The following is a 25849-nucleotide window of genomic DNA, read 5'->3' as shown; positions in this document are numbered from 1 at the left end:
ATATCTGGAGTGTCTTGTTTTAATACTCATGTACAGAAGTTAATGAGATTCTCATAATCGTTCCCATGCAGCTCTTGATGGAGAGAGATGTTATATGGGTGGAACCTACTTCGATGGAAAGTGCTTAGGATACTTGCAGGACCCATGCCACTTCCTCATGCCACTGTGTGGAGCTAATGTGTGGATCAACTGCAGCAGAAGCAAGGCATTTATTTCCCCCTCTTCTGTCACCAACTGCTTATTTCTGCTTACATTGCCTGGGTGCTACACTACCACTTTTACATAACTGGTTGATGAGGCTGATAAATAACTGCTGAGATGGTTGACATCTATTGGGATATCTAGCCACACACATTGTACAACTGCATTCTACCTACACTCTCCATACATAATGAGCATGTCGGCTTTCTCCTCCTTGGTAAATTCCATCGTCCACTCATGACCTATCGCCTGGACTGTCACATGCAAATTGACTAACAAGTTGCAATTCACTCATAGAACACACAATCACATTGTACGCAAATATAACAACATTGTACCTAACAACTAAGGAGGTCAAATGGCACAAGCAAGTATCAGTGTATCCGCAACAAATAGCACTGACATTCTAATCCACCCTACTTTTAGTTTAGGCGTTGTTCTATTTAAAAAAGTACATGTTTGCACAAAGTATGCTTTTTAAGTATTATTACAATCTGTTTATTAGCTAACAATGTGAGCCCCTAACTACCAATCCTTTCTTTGAAAACCATACATCAATAGCACTTTACATTTCCGCAGTATTTGCAGTGCAAGTTTTAGATTATTAACGCAGTATGGTTAAGTGTACATATATGATTCATCTTCACTGAGATTTATTCTTTGTGTTACATATGTTGACTAATTTCCTTCACATAATGTAGGTACTATTTGATGTTTGTCTAGTAACAATGACAATATTTAAATACACCAAAAGATCACACGTGATAAATATCTAATAACACTACCCATTAGAGAGTCCTCTAACTGAAGAGCCAAAACAAACATGAGTATCAGTAGAGAAAAATTCGTCAACTAATATGAGTTGAAACTAAGCTCGTAAACACATCACCCTTTAATTCTAATGAATTAAAAAAGTGTTGTCCAGACATTACTACCTCATTAGAATTTCCAAACAAACAGAATTCAACATGTTCGTAACAGAATGAAATCACCAAATGCAAAAGTAATGTGGAAAGTAGACCTACCCAGCAGACATAATTGTGAGAGTGCTTTGGTGAATAACAACGTCAGAAGCTCTGTGAGGCTGTTTATTGACTGCAATTCCTCGAAATAAAGTTAGGGCAAACGCTGAGCTGGATCCTTTCAACGAGACACTTCCGGTTTCCTTCTCCAGTCTTCCTCAACCTACGTTTGCGCTCCGTCTCGAATGATCTTGTCGGTGAGGTGATATTTAACCCTAACCTTCCCTCTTTTCCAACCGTTTTTTGGGGATGATACTGATATATGTAGAACAGGTATGGTGCTAGAAAACTGCAACATATTGCGAGAATACCTGCATAGAACAGACAATTAGTTCAGGCACTGGAAGTTAACCCTCAATAATCAACGAAAATAATTTTAATGAACTGCGTGTAACTTGAATGCAAGTCACGTAGGAAGACGAACTAGTTTTCAGTCGTTCAGCGCGTCCTCTTCGATAAACTGCTGACAGCCAGTAAGATTCATCCTTCTTCCAAGTGGCTAGTCATGAGTTACGAGAATCTCTCTCCTGCATGCTGCACTGTTGCCATACTTCGTGACAGTGCAGTTTCCTTTACAGAGCGACCACATTATTCACTGAAGCGTCGATGTTACTTTTTGTGGCAGTATAGCATTTGCAAATAAATATGTCAAGTGATGGCAATAAATGTGAAGTTCTTCACAAGTAGGCGATAGGAATTATTTACCGCGTTTACAACTTCTTAACACGTGAATCTGGAAATGTAGCTCGTATCGTTGACGTTTTGAAGACACAAGAACTTACTGCAGGAGTATGTGGTGGTGGTGAGAGTACTGCACAACGAATTGTAAACAAAAGTATCAGAGCTGTAGAAACGTCAGGAAAAGTTGGTTTTATGTCGCCTAGAAAGCATCGAAATCACAAGAAACGTAAGGCAATTGCTGAGACTGGTCCTTTCAAAGGGACCCTGCCGGTTTCCTTCCCCACTCTCCTACAATCTAAGCTTGTGCTCCATCTCGAATGGATGTTTTAAGGCACTCCGCCTGAAATGTATATAAATGGCGAACACCCGACGCCCCGCCGGCTAATGTGACCGAGCGGTTCTAGGCGCTTCAGTGCGGAACCGCGCTCGGACATGGATCTGTGTGATGTTCTTTGGTCAGGTTTAAGTAGTTCTAAGTCTAGGGGACTGATGACCTCAGATGTTAAGTCCCATAGTGCTTAGAGCCATTTGAACCATTTTTGAACCCAACTTCCCAATACCGGATTACAAATATGCATGAGAAAATTGCCTTCAGAAGTAGCACTTCGTCGATGCAAAGAATTTTAAAAGTAATGATGGAAGAAAATATTTAAGAGCAAAAAGTGACATAGCTGCCACACGATCCACATTTCTGGAACTATTCACGAAATAAGAGAATAAGAGATGAAATGTGGATGAATCCAAAATTTTCCAGGAAAACCTGCCAGAAACCGAGTGGTGGTAGTGGTGATGGTACTGGCGGTTTAAAAACTCCCGTAGGGAAAGGCCCTATAGTAATATTTTTGCATGCTGGCTTTTCTTGTGGCTTTGTTCCTGAGAGAAAACTGGTCTTTAGGTGTGAGGAAAACAACAGTGACAGCCATTCGGAAGTGAGCAGCAATGGTTCATTGGACAGTTCTTGTCATCTTGTCATACGTTGCTTCAAAGTCAGGCTTTGTAGTGGATAACGACAGCTGTCACTCAGATATTAGAGGAAAAGCACCGGCTACAAACATCGGGAAAGAGGATATTGTGTTCTGGCTTAAACATAAAAATATTTTACATGCGTAAACTTCATTAAATAGTAAATGTACGGTGAGGCTGTTGTCATTATGCTTAACTGTGGTCTTCAAGAGATTATAGTGCAGACGTCACATAGTACACTTGTTACAGGCTTCTGTGCGACAAACACTGCCTTCCTCTAAGGAGACTTACCAAAGAGTATGATGCCGTAACAAACGAGTGAACGAAAGTAGAAACAGTAAGTCAGACCTCTGCCATTTTCATCTACCAAGTCTCCTACTACGCGCAAAGGAAAAGAAGGAGAGGCTGTATATTTAGGATGTGTAACATGTGAATTCCAATTCAAGCTTCTATCTGTTAGCGATTGCTTATTACATTTTTACTTACTGTATAATACAGTCCAAACTGCACTAAGAGACATATATTATAACTAGCTTCGAGGGCCTTTTCGTTTGACAATCACCTTTTTGTGAAAAATTGTACTTTACTTATTGGCAAAGCTGCACCAGCTCTTCTTGCCTCTCAACATGTTGCAGACTATACCTGTGGAGCAGCTGACACAGCATCACCAACACGCGAAGTAAGATATCTCTCACACAAACGACTGATCGAAATCACTTACAAAATTTATTAGTCTCCTCATAGATCTGAACATATAATTCGATGTCCCATTGGTAAATGAAAGAGATTGTTGCCCCCAACACCACTGTTGTCAATGTAGATTTTGTATGCCTGCTCTTTGCTGCCACGCTTGAAACATAAACCTCATCCCTTCCATACTTGCCTATCGCTTCGCCTCTCCGCGCAGAAGCAACTTCCTGCATGATGCAGACTGTAAGACTGTAGTACAAACACTCGTTATTGTATGTTTACGGATGGCTGCCCCCCCATGAACTATGGACTTTGTCCTTGCGTGCCTCAGCGATACAGATAGCCATACCGTAGGTGCAACCACAACGGAGGGATATCTGTTGAGAGGTGACACAAACATGAGGTTCGTGGAAAAAAGGGGCAGCAGCCTTTTCAGTAGTTGCAGGGGCAACAGTCTGGCTGATTGACTGATCTGGCCTTGTAACATTAACCAAAACGGCCTTGCTGTGGTGGTACTGCAAACGGCTGAAAGCAATGGGTAACTACAGCCGTAATTTTTCCCGAGGGCATGCAGCTTTACTGTACGGTTAAATGATGATGGCGTCCTCCTGGGTAAAATATTCCAGAGGTAAAATAGTCCACCATTCGGATCTCCGAGCAGGGACTACTCAGAAGGACGTCATTATCAGGAGAAAGAAAACTGGCGTTCTACGCAGTTCAATGCATCAGGCCGTGGAAAGTCAGATCCCTTAATCGGGCAGGCAGGTTGGAAAATTTAGAAAGGGAAATGGATAGGTTAAAGTTAGATATAGTGGGAATTAGTAAAGTTCGGTGGCAGGAGGAACACGACTTCTGGCCAGGTCAATACAGGGTTATAAATGAAAAATCAAATAGGATACTGCAGGAGTAGATTGTATAATGAATTTTAAAAAATAGGAGCGCCGGTAAGCTACCACAAATAGCGTAGTGAACGCATTATTGTATCAAAGATAGACACAAGGTCTAAGCCTACCACAGTAGTGTAAGTTTATATGCCAACTAGCTCCGCAGATGACGAAGAGATTGATGAAATGTATGATGAGATAAAAAGAATTATTCAGATAGTGAAGGGAGACGAAAATGTAATAGTCATGGGTGACTGGAATTCGATAGTAGGAAAAGGCAGAGAAGGAAAAGTAGTAGGTGAATATGGAATGGGGGTAAGGAATGAAAGAGGAAGGCGCCTGGTTGAATTTTGCACAGAGCACAACTTAATCATAGCTAATACTTGGTTCAAGAAACATGAAAGAAGTTTGTATACATGGAAAAGGCCTGAAGACACTGGAAGGTTTCAGATAGGTTATATAATGGCAAGACAGAGACTTAGGAACCAGTTTTTAAATTGTAAGACATTTCCAAGGGCATATGTGGAATCTGACCACAATCTATTGGTTATGAACTGTAGATTATAACTGAAGAAACTGCAAAAAGGTGGAAATTTAAGGAGATGGGACCTGGAAAAACTGAAAGAACCAGAGATTGTAGAGAGTTTCAGAGAGAGCATTGAGGAACTGTTGATAAGTACAGGGAAAGAAGTACAGTAGGAGAAGTATGGGTCACTTTGAGAGATGAAATAGTGAAGGCAGCAGAGGATCAAGTAAGTAAAACGAGAACGATAGGAAGTGCAAAATGGCTAAGCACAGATGGCTAGACAACAAATGTATGGATGTAGAGGCATCTATCACTACGGGTAAGACAGATACTGCCTACAGGAAAATTAAAGAGACTTTTGGAGAAACGAGAACCACTTGTATGAATATCAAGAGCTCAGACGGAAACCCAGTTCTAAGCAAAGAAGAGAAAGCAGAAAGGTGGAAGGAGTATATATAGGGCCTGTACAAGGGCAATGTACTTGAGGACAATATTATGGAAATGGAAGAGGACGTAGATGAAGATGAAATGGGAGATATGATATTGCATGAAGAGTTTGACAGAGCACTGACAGACCTAAGTTGAAACAAGGCCCCCGGAGTACACAACATTCCGTTAGAACTACTGATAGCCATGCCCCGACAAAACTCTACCATCTGGTGAGCAAGATGTATGAGAAAGGTGAAATACCCTCAGACTTCAAGAAGAATATAATAATTCCAATCCCAAAAAAGCAGGTATTGACAGATGTGAAAATTACCAAATTATCAGTTTAATAAGTCACGGCTGCAAAATACTAATGTGAATTCTTTACAAACTAACGGAGAAACTGATATAAGCCGACCTTGGGGAAGATCAATTTGGACTCCGAAGAAATGTTAGAATTTGTGAGACAATACTGACCCTACCACATATCGTAGAAGATAGATTATGTAGAAGGCAAACCTACGTTTCTAGCATTTAAAGAAAGCTTTCGACAATGTTGACTGGAACACTCTCTTTCAAATTCTGAAGTTGGCAAGGGTAAAATACAGGGAGAGAAAGGCTGTTTACAATTTGTACAGAAACCAGATGGCAGTTATAAGAGTCGAGGGGCATAATAGGGAGGCAGTGGTTGGGAAGGGAGGGAGACAGGATTGTAACCTATCCCACTGGTATTCAATCTGTATACTGAACAAGCAGTAAAGGAAACAAAAGAAAAATTCGGAGTAGGAATTAAAATCCATGTAGAAAAAATAAAAGCTTTGGTGTTTGCTGATGGCATTGTAATTCTGTCAGAGACAGCAATGGACCTGGAAGAGCAGTTGAACGAAATGGACAGTGTCTTGAAAGGAGGATAAAAGATGAACATCAACAAAAGTAAGGCGAGGATAATGGAATGCAAGCAAATTAAATCGGTTGATGCTGAGGGAAGTAGTAGATGAGTTTTGTTATTTGGGGAGGAAAATAACTGAGGATGGTCGAAGTAGAGAGGATATAAAAGGTGGACTGGCAATGGCAAGGAAAGCGTTTCTGAAGAAGAATAATGTGTTAATATCGAGTATAGATTTAAATGTCAGGAAGTCGTTTCTGAAAGTATTTGTATGGAGTGTAGCCATGTATGGAAGTGAAACATGGACGATAAATAGTTTAGACAAGAAGAGAATAGAAGCTTTCGAAACATGATGCTACAGAAGAATGCTGAAGATTAAATGGGTAGTCACATAACTAATGAGGAGGAACTGAATAGAACTGGGGAGAAGAGAAATTTGTGGCACAGCTCGACTAGAAGAAGGGATCGGTTGGTAGAACACGTTCTGAGGCATCAAGGAATCACCAATTTAGTATTGGAGGGCAGTGTGGGGGGTAAAAATTCGTAGAGGGAGACCACGAGATAATTACACTAAGCAGGTACAGAAGGATGTAGGTTGCAGTAGATACTGAGAGATGAAGAAGCTTGCAGAGGATAGAGAGCTGCATCAAAACAATCTCTGGATTGTAGACCGCAACAAAAAACGGTAGGCTGCTGATGGTCAATGACTGGAAACTGTAGCGACCTTAAAATATACAGGAGTGCTGTTACATATTATCCCTCAAGCAGCAGCACCAGTTATTGTGTTCAGCAGCTGTGCGGTGCAAATTCGCTCGCTATCACTGCGTTTTCTCAGTTATAAACCTAGGACATGGCTGCATAGTGTACGTAAACATAAAAATAGTTTTTTGTAAATGTAGACATATAACTTTAAAAAAAGTGTCTGAATTGATACAAAAATTATTGTAGACCGATAAATAAATGTAATGCAACCTTATTTCGAAGTTGGACTATAGTCTTTACACATAAGATATATAAGCAACGTTAAAACACAATGAAGTACAAAATGTAACTAAAAAGAGAATGGTCCAATAAGACATGTCGAAACCTACCATGAAATTTTTTACGCAGGAAGAAGGCAACGAAAGAAATGCACTGACAAAATTTTAGCTGCTAAGAGGCACTGCAAACAATTTGTAAAAAAATGTTGAAGTAACACATTTTTGCCTTGCGAATAACAGCTTATAACAGCGGTTTGTACAGCCCTGCCCGCCTAACGCACGACTCGGAGAATCACTCACGCAGCGCCGCGTAGCGGAGTTATCAGGAGTTCACAGACACCAGTTTTAACCACCTAAAGCTTGGCTTACAATTGAGGGAATGGAAGCGAACATGTTCGAATGAACGTTTGCAGAAAATTCACTACCGTTCGCTTGTATATGGGTAGAGACTTATGGTCAGGTGACTACAAGATTATAAACACAAAATCAAATAGGGGTAATGCAGGAGTAGGTTTAATAATGAATAGGAAAATAGGAATGCGGGTAAGCTACTACAAACAGCATAGTGAACGCATTATTGTGGCCAAGATAGACACGAAGCCCACGCCTACTACAGTAGTATAAGTTTATATGCCAACTAGCTCTGCAGATGACGAACAAATTGTAGAAATGTATGATCAAATAAAAGAAATTATTCAGATAGTGAAGGGTGACAGTCATGGGTGACTGGAATTCGGTAGTAGGAAAAGGGAGAGAAGGAAACATAGTAGGCGAATATGGACTGGGGCAAAGAAATGAAAGAGGAAGCCACCTGGTGGAATTTTGCACAGAGCACAACTTAATCATAGCTAACACTTGGTTCAAGAATCATAAAAGAAGGCTGTATACATGGAAGAAGCCTTGAGATACTGACAGGTTTCAGATAGATTATATAATGGTACGACAGAGATTTAGGAACCAGGTTTTAAATTGTAAGACATTTCCAGGGGCAGATGTCGACTCTGACCACAACCTATTGGTTACGACCTGTAGATTAAAACTGAAGAAACTGCAAAAAGGTGGGAATTTAGGGAGGTGGGACCTGGATAAACTGAAAGAACCAGAGGTTGTACAGAGTTTCAGGGAGAGCATAAGGGAGCAATTGACAGGAATGGGGGAAAGAAATACAGTAGAAGAAGAATGGGTAGCTTTGAGGGATGAAGTAGTGAAGGCAGCAGAGGATCAACTAGGTAAAAAGACGAGGGCTAGTGGAAATCCTTGGGTAACAGAAGATATATTGAATTTAACTGATGAAAGGAGGAAATATAACAATGCACTAAATGAAGCAGGCAAAAAGGAATACAGACGTCTCAAAAATGAGATCGACAGGAAGTGCAAAGTGGCTAAGCAGGGATGGCTAGAGGACAAATGTAAGGGTGTAGAGGCTTATCTCACTAGGGGTAAGATAGATACTGCCTACAGAAAAATTAAAGAGACCTTTGGAGATAAGAGAACCATCTGTACGAACATCAAGATCTCAGACGGAAACCCAGTTCTAAACAAAGAAGGGAAAGCAGAAAGGTGGAAGGAGTATATACAGGGTCTATAAGGGCGATGTACTTCAGGACAATATTATGGAAATGGAAGAGGATGTAGATGAAGATGAAATGGGAGATACGGTACTGCGTGAAGAGTTTGACAGAGCACTGAAAGACCTAAGTCGAAACAAGGCCCCCGGAGTAGACAACATTCCATTGGAACTAGTGACGGCCTTGGGAGAGCCAGTCCTAATAAAACTCTACAACCTGGTGAGTAAGTGTATGAGACAGGCGAAATACCCTCAGACTTCAAGAAGAATATAATAATATCAATCCCAAAGAAAGCAGTTGTTGACAGATGTGAAAATTACCGAAATATCAGTTTAATAAGTCACAGCTGCAAAATATTAAAGCGAATTCTTTACAGACGAATGGAAAAAATAGTAGAAGCCGACCACGGGGAAGATCAGTTTGGATTCCGTAGAAATGTAGGAACACGTGAGGCAATACTGACCTTACGACTTATCTTAGAAGCTAGATTAAGGAAGGGCAAACCTACGTTTCTAGCATTTGTAGACTTAGAGAAAGCTTTTGACAATGTTGACTGGAATACTCTCTTTCAAATTCTGAAGGTGGCAGGGGTAAAATACAGGGAGCTAAAGGCTATTTACAATTTGTGCAGAAACCAGATGGCAGTTATAAGAATCGAGGGGCATGAAAGGGGATCAGTGGTTGGGAAGGGAGTGAGAGAGGGTTGTAGTCTCTCCCCGATGTTATTCAATCTGTATATTGAGCAAGCAGTGAAGGAAACAAAAGAAAAATTCGGAGTAGGTATTAAAATCCATGGAGAAGAAATAAAAACTTTGAGGTTCGCCGATGACATCGTAATTCTGTCAGAGACAGCAATGGACTTGGAAGAGCAGTTGAATGGAATGGATAGTGTCTTGAAAGGAGGATATAAGATGAACATCAACAAAAGCAAAACGAGAATAACGGAATGTAGTCAAATTAAGTCAGGTGATGCTGAGGGAATTAGATTAGGAAATGAGACACTTAAAGTAGTAAAGGAGTTTTCCTATTTGGGGAGCAAAATAACTGATGATGGTCGAAGTAGAGAGGATATAAAATCTAGACTGGCAATGGCAACGAAAGCGTTTCTGAAGAAGAGAAATTTGTTAACATCGAGTATAGGTTTAAGGGTCAGGATGTCATTTTTGAAGGTATTTGTATGGAGTGTAGCCATGTATGGAAGTTAAACACGGACGATAAATAGTTTGGACAAGAAGAGAGTAGAAGCTTTTGAAATGTGGTGCTACAGTTGAACGCTGAAGATTAGATGGGTAGATCACATAACTAATGAGGAAGTATTGAATAGGATTGGGGAGAAGAGAGGTTTGTGGCACAACTTGACCAGAAGAAGGGATCGGTTGGTAGGACATGTTCTGAGGCATCAAGGGATCACCAATTTAGTATTGGAGGGCATCGTGGAGGGTAAAAATCGTAGAGGGAGACCAAGAGATGACTACACTAAGCAGATGCAGAAGGATGTAGGTTGCATTAGGTACTCGGGGATGAAGAAGCTTGCACAGGATAGAGTAGCATGGAGAGTTGCATCAAACCAGTTTCAGGACTGAAGACCACAACAACAACAACAACAACGTTTTTGCTAGAGGGAACGGAAGAGAACACATGGTAGCGAACATTGCGTATGAACGCTGTGTTATTAGTTTTTAGTTTTTGGAGCTAGTATTCGGCTTACAGGATACACCTGTTATCTTGTTAGAGCCACAATGGGAAACTTTGCTATTCAGTGAGAATTATTTTGCAAGACGAGCGCACTGTTCTTGACGGAATATGCAAAATGGCGCAGGGAAGGAAGAATTTGTCTTAATTTGTGTGGAAGCGTGACTTGAGTGAGACCGTGCACTTTACACGGAATTGCATCTCAATCTCTCCTTGTCACTGGCCCAAAATTTTCCTTGTATGTCGGCTGCCATTTTTCCCTGGCTTCTCGTTACCATTGAGTGGAAATTTATAAACAGAACACTAATTACCGACGTCGAGCATCATCTCAAGAGGTGACACAGCTAAGGCGTTTCCGCTACGCGTGTGAGGTCTAGGTGGTGATATTCGTTATTTTTTTTTCTTCTAAATCAAAAATCGCCGGCACAGTAGCTTAGCGTGTTCTGTCAGAGAGTTAGTTGACCTTTGCAATAAATAAAACTGAGTGAAAGGATCAACGATGAACTTGAATGGTTGTTATGGGACTTCCGCCCCCAACAAATGCAACGAACAATAAGGGGGAAAAAGGTGCAAAGCGCGCGCTTCGTGATCACACCCTGTTCAGGCCACAACTTTTTCACTATGATTTTTAACCGAGCATTCACTTCTCACAGATGTTGGAGTTGCCACGAAAGACACAGGTTCAGATTCCACGTTAAAATGCACATCTCGATTTTCCAGTTAGGTAACTGGAGAAAATTAGGGACATGAAAGTAGCTGCAGTAGCGTCCAGTTGAAAGACCTGCAAGAGCCGGTCCAGACAGAATTCTCTTTTGCTCATGCCTGTTAGCTTGTTTGTTACGGTGAAATCCGGGCTTAAACTATAAAAGAACATGTTTTTGAGTAACTTCATATCGACAGTTCAATTCTTGCCCATGTAATTCTGATTAAAGTGGCTAGCGGAAAAAATAAAATAATGGCAGTGTTTGACGTCACAGACGACTTCCATCATTGAAGACTTGTAATTTGTTGAAATGAAATGTGTCTTGCAGTACTACGTTTTATAACAACTCCTGTAGGCCATAATGTTTGTATGTTGTACATTTGAATGTCAGTGAAACAGTTTTTTATTTATTCCCAGTAGTCGTCACAAAAATCCGACGTGTCTATAGAGCGACAAAAACAAACAATTTTCTTGCACCAGGCACACCGGACGAAGGAAAAATTGCTGCAGTCAGGCATTTCCCAGTAACCACTAGTTTTATTTAGACAGAACTAGGATGGAGTCGGAAATGGTCCCGCCTATTGTTCTGCATATTGCGCTGCATACCAGGAATACTTAATCAAATTCGTAAAGCGTGGCGAAGAAAACTGGTAGTGCACAAATGAAGAATACTGTTCCGCTGATAAACCTGAAATGAGAGAGAGGTAAGGCGGAAAACACAGTACATCTACAGATTTTTCGTTGTCCTCCACAAAAACAGAGGCGTCGTTACGTCCAGACCATGAATCGAGCTAAAGCAATGGATTAGTTTCTGCAGCTGGTAGGAATACGTTTCGAGCGAAATGTTCAGAATTATTCTTTCCCATTTTTCCAGATTTTGACACGTTGACTAGAAGATTTTTGCAACTAAATAGTCCATTTTTAATTTTTGGTCCTAATTCGCCTTGCGGTTCTTGAAGATAGATGTACAGCTGCGGGAACAGTAAACCACTCATACTTATCACTGGCATTATCGTATTTGAATGTGTCATTGCATTCATTGATTGGGCAACTGACTCCGTCTTTTTTTCACCCCGAAATGATAAAGTGCGGTGTGCACGCAGTTTTTTCACAAAACCTGACTGATCAGAAACAGCAGTTGCGGGGATAACAGCAAATTTCGTCTTTACATCAGCTATGAATTTCTGTATGGCGCTGTCTATCACTGGCGGCTGTTCTACACGTTTACGTAACGTTAACTTGGTAATTTTGTGGCTTCGTATTCTGTACGATTTCTTGGACCTGTGTAGCCAGGTCGACGAAGCCTGTAAATTTGCAGTGTTCATCAGATGCAATTCGGAGGGCCTAGTCTCGCAGGTCTCCATCAGTAACGGTGCACAGCCTCTCACGAGCAGTTCTAAATCTTTCGAACAGTTTTTCATTCAGATAATTTCGGGTTTCCGTTTGGCGCACATTTCTTACTTAATGTAATTCATTCTTCCATTTGTACAGTTCACGCTCGGATTTTACGGAACGCACACTGCGTAACTTCAAGCGTTTTCTCACTCCTTTGTTTAACCAGTATTTCAGTGGCTTTTCTTTGTCGCTGGGAGGTGTTGCAGTACGTGTTGTTTTAGGCTTGAAAGGTATTCTTCTTCGGAAATGTAACTGGCACAACTGACGTCGTCGGAACCACAGTTCATGGTATTGTCACAGTTAGTTCCTATTTCTTCTTAAGTATCCACAGTTTCAAACGAAACGTTGATATCATGAAATCAACTAACAAACGACACATATGTATGTCCTCAGGAGAAGTAGGTGATTTCGGCCAGGAAACCACGTTCTTCATATTTCATCAATGCAAAATTGAGAACGTTAATTGGATTCCACATACTGTGAAACTGGAAGAAAAAAGGTACTATTGGTTGGCATGCCTTACGAAAGCACAACAAATATCAATTCAGCTTTATCTGTATTGTCAATACTTTCCAATAATGCAAGAAGCAACTGATAAATTGTAATAGATGTTACCTGAGTGGCTAATTCGAGAGCATAGTAACTAAAACTGTAAACGTCGTGTGACGAGGGCCTCCCGCGGGGTAGACCGCTGGCCGGGTGCAAGTCTTTCGATTTGATGCCTCTTTGGCGACTTGCGCGTCGATAGGGATGAAATGATGATGTTTAGGAGAACACAGCACCCAGTCCGCGCGCGCAGAAAATCTTCGACCCAGTCGGGTCGCGCTGATCACTCAGTTACCGGGGGCGAATAGAATAATAACGGTGCACTGTAGTGTCAGAGAAACTATCAACGATAGGTAAGCTGAAACGTCCTTTAGAAGTTACGATCGGGTTGTGTCGTGTTTCCTCCTGGCGCGCTAGGAATTTGTCAGTTTTAAGCTTCTTTTTAAATACTTGCAGTGCCTCTTAGAAGCTAAAACTTTGATAGTGGATTTCTCTCGTTGTTTTCATCCTGTGTAAAATAGTTCAGGGTAGGTTTCGGTATGTCTTATTGGACATTCCCCTGTACAGGTCGCAGTATTTACTAATAAGAAAAAAAATTACAATTTTCGTTAGCCCCGTATGCGAGGAAACTATCTAATCTACGAACAGTATAGAGCTATATAATTTACTTGTCACACATTTTGTCATATGCAATGATTTTATTGAGAATTGTGCTATTTAGAGCCATCTTCACAATTTTGACATACAGTTATAGTTTTCGAGAGATATTCACACATGTAACCATGACAGGTAGTACATTTTGTAGGTGCAAATTTGTTCTTAGCTCGTCCACAAATCGCACACCGTTCTCTCTTCCTTGCTGGCGAATGTCCTTGTTGTTCCTTGTCTTTTGGCTTCCTCCCTCTCAAAAACGCCTTTACGTCTGTTTCCAGTGACACAATAGTTGATCTAATAATTAGGTATGGTTTCATAATCTGAAAACCAAATTCTTCAAAGGTGTTCTACTGGCTGGTTCATTTTGATGACTGGTTTTGTAAATTATAAAGGCGTTTATTGCTGCTATGTTGAGTAATGCATAAAAGAAACCCAATGGCCATCTCCTTATCACTCAAGAAACTCTGTGTCTGTCACACAACTGGTCAACTGTGTTTACTCCTCCTTTTGTCACATTATAATCTAAAATTATCGTTGGCTTCCCTGTTCTTCATCCACAGTTCCATCGTCATGCATCGTTGAAACCAACAACACAGATTTGTTCTTTTTAGGAACATGTGAGGTAAGAGTTGTGGCTTTTTGAAAGCCGAAAATGTTAGAAGCAACTGCACGAACTTTGTTTGGTAGAAACTGTTTGGGTGCTTCTCTTTTACTCTTATGTAGTGTACCAATCGTAGTGACGCCTTTCTGTAGGAGAGATAACGCTAATGAGTAATCGATGCACCAATTATCAGTAGGTTATTTCTGCTTCACCCTGACATTGGCTCTACTAATCTGTTTGCAACGTCAGTGGGCTTATTTAATAGGCAGAAATGTCCATTTGGTTGCTTCCCACAGTAAAGTTCTAAACTGAAAATAAGCAAAAGTCTTAGCATCATACAGATCATAAATTTTCACTCTACTTACATGACAGTTACCACGGTGCAGATCTACATCCAGTGCCGCCGACTTAAGGGGGGCAAGGTACTTTGTGCCCCCCCCCCCCCAATAGTTAAAAGTAGGGCCCTCGCACCCCCTCCCCCCCCCCCCCATGCATTTCTCCCCGCTCTCTCCCCCTTCCTCATCATTGACTGGGAAATTTGTTAAAGCTTGCCCATACATTTTTGCATAATAGTATGTAATGATTATGTAGGAGAACAATGCCGATTTAACGAGCTATTGCGTATTCCTTTCTGCTACTCCTCCAACCTCTGCGTATGACGAACTGTCGTGACAAGGTTTGTCCCCTGCATCTGTACTATTCGCACACTTTTACTGTACGGAGGTAGGCGGGGAACAGAAGCTCACCATCAGCTCGCAGCGCTTTGGCTGCTAGGACGAGCTCCACTTCCTCCCACAGCAGTCTGCTGGCAGTTTGTAAAAGAAACTAATGAGCAATGGTGACACCGAATTTGATAGCAATCGCTAGAAGGACTAGGTAACGTTAAAGACTCTTCATTCATTTTTGTAAATTCTATTGACAATCACTAGGTACAACACCATACAAATCAGCACCGGCTCCAGGGATTTTGCCACCCCGCGCGAACATGTCAAGGACCCCCACCCCCTTTTTCGACATAGCAAACTTTTCCCACAATATATTTCATACATAAAGCCTTGTTTTCACATATCACACTCGTTCGTCTCTTTGTTGTGAATATGTCTTTAAGATCAAAGCAGCAGTCAGTGATATGTTTACAGTGCAATAAATTTTAAGTCATTTTTGTTGGAGGAAACGTTTCTTTCGTAAATCGGAGCACACTGTTTCTGTACCATACATAATTTTCGATAAGACCCTTGATTTTATGAATAATTTCAATGTCCAATTTATTCTAACATTCCTTCATTTACACGCCTCCAAAAATCTGCCGCCCTAGGTGATGGCACAGTTCGCCCCTCCCTAGAGCCGGCCCTGACAATAATCAACACTATTGTTACATGGCTTTTTCTTGTTAGGCGCACAGTACTGTTATGCAGGCCGTAGCTAATGTTGGCAGCGAACGTAAATATTCTGGAGCTGGGCATCGCCAGGAGTCAGTCTTACTGTGACTCGATTCAGTTGTTAATCTTTCGTCCCTTACTGTCCAGTTTAAAATGGACGAGTTTATTATTAGGAAAACATGTGGCAAGCGTTAGCGATGGTGAAGCTAGACTCAATGTTAGTGGTGCTGTGTGTGACGACAAAGGCACAGATACACTCCTGGAAATTGAAATAAGAACACCATGAATTCATTGTCCCAGGAAGGGGAAACTTTATTGACACATTCCTGAGGTCAGATACATCAAATGATCACACTGACAGAACCACAGGCACATAGACACAGGCAATAGAGCATGCACAATGTCGGCACTAGTACAGTGTATATCAACCTTTCGCAGCAATGCAGGCTGCTATTCTCCCATGGAGACGATCGTAGAGATGCTGGATGTAGTCCTGTGGAACGGCTTGCCATGCCATTTCCACCTGGCGTCTCAGTTGGACCAGCGTTCGTGCTGGACGTGTAGACCGCGTGAGACGACGCTTCATCCAGTCCCAAACATGCTCAATGGGGGACAGATCCGGAGATCTTGCTGGCCAGGGTAGTTGACTTACACCTTCTAGAGCACGTTGGGTGGCACGGGATACATGCGGACGTGCATTGTCCTGTTGGAACAGCAAGTTCCCTTGCCGGTCTAGGAATGGTAGAACGATGGGTTCGATGAAGGTTTGGATGTACCGTGCACTATTCAGTGTACCCTCGACGATCACCAGAGATGTACGGCCAGTGTAGGAGATCGCTCCCCACACCATGATGCCGGGTGTTGGCCCTGTGTGCCTCGGTCGTATGCAGTCCTGATTGTGGCGCTCACCTGCACGGCGCCAAACACGCATACGACCATCATTGGCACCAAGGCAGAAGCGACTCTCATCGCTGAAGACGATACGTCTCCATTCGTCCCTCCATTCACGCCTGTCGCGACACCACTGGAGGCGGGCTGCACGATGTTGGGGCGTGAGCGGAAGACGGCCTAACAGTGTGCGGGACCGTAGCCCAGCTTCATGGAGACGGTTGCGAATGCTCCTCGCCGATACCCCAGGAGCAACAGTGTCCCTAATTTGCGGGGAAGTGGCGGTGCGGTCCCCTACGGCACTGCGTAGGATCCTACGGTCTTGGCGTACATCCGTGCGTCGCTGCGGTCCGGTCCCAGGTCGACGAGCACGTGCACCTTCCGCCGACCACTGGCGACAACATCGATGTACTGTGGAGACCTCACGCCCCACGTGTTGAGCAATTCGGCGGTACGTCCACCTGGCCTACCACATGCCCACTATACGCCCTCGCTCAAAGTCCGTCAACTGCACATACGGTTCACGTCCACGCTGTCGCGGCATGCTACCAGTGTTAAAGACTGCGATGGAGCTCCGTATGCCACGGCAAACTGACTGACACTGACGGCGGCGGTGCACAAATGCTGCGCAGCTAGCGCCATTCGACGGCCAACACCGCGGTTCCTGGTGTGTCCGCTGTGCCGTGCGTGTGATCATTGCTTGTACAGCCCTCTCGCAGTGTCCGGAGCAAGTATGGTGGGTCTGACACACCGGTGTCAATGTGTTCTTTTTTCCATTTCCAGGAGTGTAGTTACGGAACTGTGGCGGTGACAAAAAACACTGTTCCCGGAAAAAAACAACGCCGTTATCAGCCCTCTTGGAAACAGCAGTTTGCATGGATCGATTACAATAAGGCAAAAGATGTTATTTTATGCAAAATTTGCAGACAAATGTTTGAAGAAAATCGTTTTCAGTTTTCTCACAAAATGGAAAGACTTTCATGGAAAGTGGTTTTTCGAACTGGAAGAAAGGGGTAGAAAAGTTGAAAGCGCATGAAGCATCGGGCTGCCACTGAGAAGCCATACTGAAATTCGAATCCTTATAATCGAATGTCAGGGTATTTAGCCAGAATTCCAAAGAAAAACTACACAAATGAAAGAAAACCGATATTGTTTACTAAAAATCATATCTTCCCTCCGTTTTTTAGCAGTGCAGGAGCTTGCAATACGTGGGCATACTGATGAAATAAGTAACTTTGACAATATATTACGCCTTCGATGTGAAGATAACCAGCTACTTTTAATATGGCTACAGCGCGAAACTTACAAATGGACATCCCATGATGTGTAATAAGAAATTTTGGCCATTTTAAGTTATATACTTCTTAGAAAATTATTGGAGGATATCAAGAGTGCAGAGTATTTTGCAATAATAGCAGACGAAACAACAGACATAGGCACCAAAGAGCAATTTAGTATCTGTATAAGATTGTTGATGCTTCGCTAGAGATAGAAGAATATTGTTTAGAGCTATACTCAATACAAAGTACCACAGCTAATGCTCTGTTTGATATTATTATCGACATTTTAAGACGATTTGATTTGCCTACATCTAATTGTAGGGGCCAATGCTTTGACAGTTCAACTATCTATGGCCGGATTATATAATGGTGTCCAGGCAAAGTTTATAGAAATGGAAAAGAGAGCTATGTTTGTGCACTGCCTTGCACACTGTTTAAATGTAACATTACAAGACACTGTGAAAGCAGTTCCAGAATATCGAAATGCATTGAATGTTATGAAGGACTTAATACATTTTGTGAGAGATTCACCTAAAAGATTAGATCATTTTGTTCACCTGAAGGCAGATGTCTCTACAAAGTCGAAACCACTCTCTCCTACAAGGTGGGCCGCAAGATACTTGGCAATTCCTTCAGTTTTGTCCAACTATACAGAACTTCAGGAATTTTTTCTAAATGTTACAAGAAATGACAATTCAGTCACTGAGGCCAAAGCAAACGGCTTTTTGGTTAATATGCAGACATATGATTTCTTTTTCATGTTATCACCTTTGGTAAAACTGTTTGGTCGCATTGATACCGTAAACATAGCATTACAGAGGAAATCCCTACACTTAAAGGAGACCAATAAGATGATTTTCACTCTTGTAACTTATATTAAATTTATAAGAAACAACTTTGAATCATTCTGTGGTGAAGTAACTTCAAAATGTCAAGATATGGATGTTGATTCCCCAAAATTACCCCATAGAAGAAAAGTCCCTAATAAATACGACGACTCCATCAATTCATCTGTAGAAACATTCACTGAAGTCTGTGAAAAATATAGAAGATTGTATTATGAAACAATGTTTACATCCATCAGCTTCTTGGAATTACGGTTCAAAACTCAATCATTCATGTTTGTAAATCAAATTGAACAATTTCTTCTTGGTGATAACAAACATTCATTCGATATTTTATCTTTCTACGAATCAGATACAGACAAAGAACGCTTGCTTCTCCACCGAAGCATGTTTCATGAGATTATCCAAAGTAGTGATTCTGCGAATATTAGTTCGTTGGATGACGTAGTGAAATACCTAAAACAGGAAAACCACCTGTTTGACCTACTGCCTGAACTAGTGAAATTCATACGTGTAGCGCTGACGATTCCGGTAACGTCCTGCACCGCTGAGCGATCGTTTTCTTGTCTGCGGAGGGTGAAAACGTATCTTCGTTCTATAATGAGGCAGGATCGACTTAATGCCATCGCCCTTCTCAACGCCCATAGAGATGAATCGATGAAACTCGACCTTGATGCCATATGTGACGAGTTCATATGTAGGAATGATCTGAGGAGGAGCACATTTGCCATCAAAAATTAAGGTATGTTTCTTCTACTTTTTTATGTATTTGTTTTGTAGCACTACTGACCTATACTCCGTCTGAAATGACATTGTGATTGACGTTTCAGGGAGTCGAGGGGTAGGGGCTAGTCGCCAGCCAATCATAGTTTTTGTTTCTTGAAAGTTGTTATGCTGTGAGGGGAATTTCCCAAGAATATGATGTCATAACTCGAAAGGGAATTAGTATGCTTACATAATACACCTCTCTCCTTCAGCACTTGTATTGTTCCATATAATTCTCATTGCATAGGTCATTTTAGATAGCTTAGAATTTAAGAATGTGATGTGGGAATTCCATTTCAGATTGTCTTGTAAGTAAACAAAGCAATTTTGTTTCAGTGACACTTAATTTTTTTGATTTTCCAATGAAATATTTGGTTTTAATGGATTTTTAATTTTTCTGTGTATGGACTTGTATAGTGGCGGTTTTTTTCTTTTATATTTTAAGGGTTAATCAGTAGCTTATTCCTCACAAACCACTCTGAAATCTTTTCATTTGTGACTTCAGCATACAGCCTAAGAGCCCTTCTATTTCCACCTTCAATCAATACACTGGTGTCATCTGCCAATAGGACTGGTTTGGAGTGTCGAACATGTAGATGGAAACGCAAAGGTATCTGCCAAATGAAATATTTTCAAGTCGGCGCCTCTGTCTACACCAGTGATCCACTTTCTAATAAAACTTTATTTGGATAGAAACAGTTATGCGCTAGAATGTTCAGAAACTCCACTGACGCCATTGTCAAAGCTTAATAGAGGAATAGGTAATGCGGAAATACGGCCTCTCCCATATTGCGACAACAGTGAGCATTAAAAAGTTCTGGCAGTACTCGGACAAACACTGCCCCTTGAGTGATTTAACTTGTCCCAAAGTGGAATAACCACATAAAACTGCTTGTAGGGAAGGCAGATGTCAGAACCACACGAATATTCCTGCGGCAACTTAATCTACCCACTATTGGCAACGTATAAAATCTTTGTTTCGCCTTCTCTTGTTTACTGCTGGCTGGTCTGGACCCAAGAGGGATCAATAGAGGGAATAGAGAAGATCTAACGAAGAGCAGCCTATTTTGACATGGGTTCGTTTAGCAAGTGCGAGTGTGTTCTGGAGACGCTCACTAAGCTACAGTAGGCACATTGTGCACCACCAGGGACGGTTTAAGGCCCAAACCACACAAGTAGCCGTTTGGGGCTCTGAGCTTGGTTTTCACACGTCTCATAGCCTCGTTTGTCAGCTTCATGATGAGCTGGCTGCCTTTTTGTTAACGGCCATAGTGATTGTGATATTTGTGCACTAAACAAGGTACTGCGCGAAATTGTAATGTTCGTAAAAAATAGGGGACGCTGTGAATTTGCGTTTGACGCATGTTAGACCATATAATACTGCGAACGAAATGGAGTTAACATATTGAATTTTTCTTTAAACTGGATACGAGATCTATGTTTATCGCCAAACGTATCGTTTGTTGTGGTGTAGTTTGTAGTGTGTGCAAACGATAGAGTGCAAGTGAAATATTCATAACATCCATCATATCTCATAGACGGTTGGAAACTCTTTATAAATTTTTGGTGACTGATAACATTCGAAATTTTCTTATATATTGCGATATATGCACAGATTTTTTCAACGAAAATTAATACCTAGCGATAGCTAGTCAAATAACAATTGGAATGTGTTTGTATAACACAAATGAATACAATACTACAATACTGAGTGTGGCCTGTTGACCTTATTTGTTCCCAGTTGTTTGATTAATAGTCGCAATCGCAGCTGTTTTAGCGTATTAATGAGGTGAAATTGTGTAAATCCTGGTGTGTTTTGAGAAAAGAAGCTAATATAAGAGAAACAAATGAAGGTGCACAAGACAGGCGAAAATAAAATCCCTCCCACTGTTGCAATTTCCGCGTAATCCTGTACTTATTGTGTTTTAATAATGAACCGTTGATCTGTCGAATTATTGATCGTACTCACATAATATATAAATACTATCTTTTGCTGACTAGCTAACTGTAGCTTACGAGTTTCATGTGATAGTTGTTGCGAAGACTTCGGCTACAGAACTACACCTTCCCCACCACTATCATTGTCTCTTCCCCAACACCGCCGTTTGCGCCGCTGGGGGCCAAGTAATATTGCACTCATTCCATTAAAAGGAATCCGTTAAATTTTGGTTACACGATAAATCACAAAAATCTACTGATTGTCACTTCAGTTAAATGTCAAGGGATTAGAATTACAAACAAATTAAAGTGGAATGATCACATGGATAACGTTGCAGGGAAGGTTTTGTTGGCAGAGCTCTTAAAAAAGACGCAAGAAGTGTGCTAAAGAGACTGCCTACGCTATGCTCGTCCATCCTCTACTAGAATACTTCTGTCCGGTATTGGATCCTTTCCAGATAGGATTGTCGGAGGACAAAGATAACGTTCAAAGAAGGGCGCGGAAAGACTTAAGTGTTCGTTTCTTCCGCGCGCGGTTTGAGAGTGTAACGGTAGAGAAATGGCTTGAAAATTGTTCGATACACCGTCTGCTAGGTACTTAAGCATGAACTGCAGGTAGTCAAGTTGATGTAAATGCTTCTGATTTTCTATTATTAACCTTGGGGTATTTTGACTAACAAAATGCAAGTCTGCAAGCGCATTTCACAGCAAAATACCGAGCGATCCGGCCAAGCTCAGCGCTGGATGATAAACTTTTTTCCGGTATAGAATAAACGCCCTAAAAGCAGCGGAAAAACTTGCAAATATGTTATTTCACCAAACACAATTATTGTGAGTTTGGATGACGACTTCCCTACAGTTACAGCCATCTTTTCAACAGTTGAACCAATGCAGATAAAGCATATTTAATTTACTTGTTGCTAAACCTGTGAGGGTATCCGGAAAGTAAGGTCAGATCAGTAGCGAAGTGGAAGCCACGGTGAACAACAAAACTGTTTTATTTGCACAGTTTGCAACACCTTCCACCTACTTCTCCACATTAGTCGCTGCTCCGACTGAGACATTTGTCGTAGCGCTGTACCAACTTTCCTATACCCACGACAAGGAAGGCAGCCGCCTCTGCCATCAGTCACTTCTCTAAGCTGGTCTGCAGTTCGTTGCCTCTGCCAAAATGTTGTCTTTATTGCCAGCTGTTCATGTGAGCAGAGATCAACATCACAGGGAGCCAAGTCTGGGCTGTATGGAGGGTGATGAAACACTTTCCATCGGAAATGTTGCATGGTGTCCCTCATTGCCCCTACAGTGTGCGGCCAGGAAGACTCTTGGGGAAGAAAATGCTTGATAGGTACGTTATGTGGGTTTGCATGAAATCAGGCGCAACCTCGCAGTGGGTACCTACACTCGGTGGGAGACACTATTGTTCTAGACAACATTACGTGCTCACTGTATGCTCAGAACCGAAAAGATCGACGTGACGTGACATACTAGAAACACTGCTCAACATGTCTGTACAAAGCTTCATCGGATTTTCGCTGTCGTTTCCATTTCGCGACCTATCACTCATTAGTTTTCGAACAGCCGTCGTGGTTCCTTGCTTCTAAAAAAAATATGGCCTTCAAATGAAAAAGAGACATTTTATTAGCGTACTTATCGTTACACTCAGTAGATAGCTTTGTAATCAAAGATGTAAAAGTAATATGATCTTTAAGAACCTCAGTTATCTGGCTCGCTGCTATCTAGCCATCAGTACTACACAGTGTTAACTAAAACATGAACCTTTGTGACTGCATTGCAACAGGGCGTCTGCCTCATCCCCAATAATACACGCTGTGAATCTCGGTTACAGCATTAAAAGCGCACATTTCCTTCTGAATGATTTCACATTTCGTGTAATTAACTAAACATTATAACGTTTATCGAAAATTGTCTTACAAAGAGCCGGCCGGTGAGGCTGAGCAGTTCTAGGCGCTTCAGTCTGGAACCACGCGACCGCTACGGCGCAGGTTCGAATCCTGCCTCGGGCATGGATGTGTGTGGTGTCCTTAGGTTAATTAGGTTTAAGTAGTTCTTTGTTATAGGGGACTGATGACCTCAGATGTTAAGTCCCATAGTGCTCAGAGTCATTTGAACCATTTCTTACCAAGAATCTAACGAGAATGACTGATGTCTGATGGAGGAGACGGCAAATGAAATGTCGCTTGTGTGGAAAAATATTCTCGAACGTGCACTGTCCGTCACGAAGAGGTTTATTGTCAAAATTCAGGCAGCGTATTACCTTCTCCCACACACACCAACTGCCTGTGATTTGCCCATTATACCTGACCGAGACCGCATCCGATTTGCTGTCGAGAGCAGGTGCCATAAAAAAAGGTTCATATAGCTCTAAGCACTATGGGACTTAACATCTGAGGTCATCAGTCCCCTAGACTTAGAACTATTGAAACCTAACTAACCTAAGGACATGGCACACATCCATGCCCGAGGCAGGATTCGATCCTGCGACCGTAGCAGTAGCACGGTAGCGGACTGAAGCGCCTAGAACCGCTACGCCACAGCGGCCGGCGCCCTACGCCCTACGCCATACCTGGAAGCAAGGGGGGGGGGGGGGGGGCGCAGCCGTCTCCCCCCTGGCTCTGAGGGAAAGGAATAAATATAGTGAAGTCAGATGTTTTTCTTTCAAAGAAATGATTTAAAAGTCGGTATGATGCAGTTTTCAACAGGGTTCAACTAGAACTTTACTATGGTTAATTAAAAGTCGCGTTTTGTCTTCCAGATGATTAAAAATTAATCCTATCCACCGGTTTGGCCTCCCCCGGCCCTATGAACTGAGCAGGAGTAGGCAGCCAGTGAAGGGGCGCATGTACCAGGTCAGTATCTGGCCCGTCCGTGTCGACTTAGACCTCAAGGGAGCAATGGAAAGCGTTCTGCGTTAAGCAAAACACGTCATTTCTAAAACTCCTTGTCGGTTTTACACTGTTGCCATACTAATTTATTCACCTAAAATCATCTAAGAAACTTTAACGTACGTAAAAATATAAACTTTTTTTAGCAAAATGTTCTTGCGTGGAAGGGAGGGGGGGGGGGGGGGGGGAGTGTCACGATCCCCATAATCACTGCAAAGAGAGAAAGAGAGAGAGAGCGCAGGGGGGGGGGGGGGGAGGGAGAGAGAGAGAGAGAGAGAGAGAGAGAGAGAGAGAGAGAGAGAGAGAGAGAGAGAGAGCATATGCGTGTTCGTGTGCAAGTGTGCACAAAAGAACTACAAGCAAAACATTTTATTTTCATTTCAGTATGCGATTTTTTATCGCTGTAAGCCATTTTACTCATGCTCATAACATTAGACTTTGGTAAAGGGGCTAAAGACCTCGACGTCCAAACAGTCCTACCGTCATCATCATTATCGTCATCCTACATCTTTGAAAATGTCAATCAACAGAATGCGTAGCAAAACAGACGTTAAGAATGATACTACGTAAGAGTGTATGGCGATGACCCAATGGTAGTAAAAATAGAAAGCTGTCACACTCTATCATCTCACCTACAAAAACGAACCGAGCGGCTCAGGACAAAGTCTTCTTGAAGTCGTCGCTCGTTAAGGCATCCTCCTTAATAGTAGCTGTTGTAAAAACGCATCTTTTGCTGGTATCTGACATACTGATTTGCATTAAGAGCAAATGATATCCTGAAGCTTGACGCCTACGATTAAAACCAGAGAAAAAAGAGGAAAGAGAAGAACCGTGAAGGACTTGCGAGTGAGCAGACAGTTTACCTGAGACAGCAGCGGTCCACAGAAAGAGCAGCGACAGGGCGGTGCGTGCAGCGGCCATCGTGTGCGACAGCGACTGCGACTGCGTTCGCCGCTGACGAACGCTGTTGCTTTATAGCTGAGGAAATCCCGTTATCGTCCTATTTCGTGGAAAGCATGCACCTTTAGCAGTATGCACTCCTCACACATCCAGCTCAGTTGCGGCAACCTGGAGATTCTGAGATAAGTAGATTATTTGAGACAATTTCTCTTGAAGTGCTTTATCAGTGGTCGGCGCCTGCGTTTCCTCTAGACAAACGGCTGTAAGGCCACAGACTTGAGAAACTGATGCCACTTGACGTTATGACGCAAGTGGCTTGGCAACAGCACTGTAGTATATGAAACGTGGCAACAGCTACCCACTTTAGCTACTAACCGACAGCGTTGCCAAGACTGAAGTGTGTGTATGTTTCATAATTAATTGTATTTAGCACGACCTCAGCTATTCACTAGTTTTTATTTCCTGTGTATCTGAATGTATCATAGTTCCATTCTCTCTTTGTATCCAAGGATGCGAGCGTAATTACTTGGATG

General features: G+C 42.0%; 1 protein-coding gene across 2 annotated transcripts in view; it reads right to left on the bottom strand.

Annotated features, from left to right (window-relative positions):
• LOC126266870 (trypsin-1-like) overlaps nucleotides 1–25408 on the bottom strand; it is a 173300-nt gene extending 147892 nt beyond the window's left edge. The window contains exon 1 of one of the 2 annotated variants that reach the window (XM_049971504.1): nucleotides 25280–25408. In XM_049971504.1, coding sequence (XP_049827461.1) covers nucleotides 25280–25337 — 58 coding nt within the window. In that variant the 5' untranslated portion in view covers nucleotides 25338–25408. The remainder of the gene's footprint in view (nucleotides 1–25279) is intronic. The other variant, XM_049971515.1, reaches the window with a different exon arrangement.
• Nucleotides 25409–25849: the final 441 nt, after the last annotated feature.

Source organism: Schistocerca gregaria, chromosome 1 (genome assembly GCF_023897955.1).
Source record: "Schistocerca gregaria isolate iqSchGreg1 chromosome 1, iqSchGreg1.2, whole genome shotgun sequence".
In the NCBI taxonomy this organism is placed as follows: Eukaryota; Metazoa; Arthropoda; class Insecta; order Orthoptera; family Acrididae; genus Schistocerca; species Schistocerca gregaria.
This window is presented reverse-complemented; position numbering and strand designations above follow the sequence as displayed.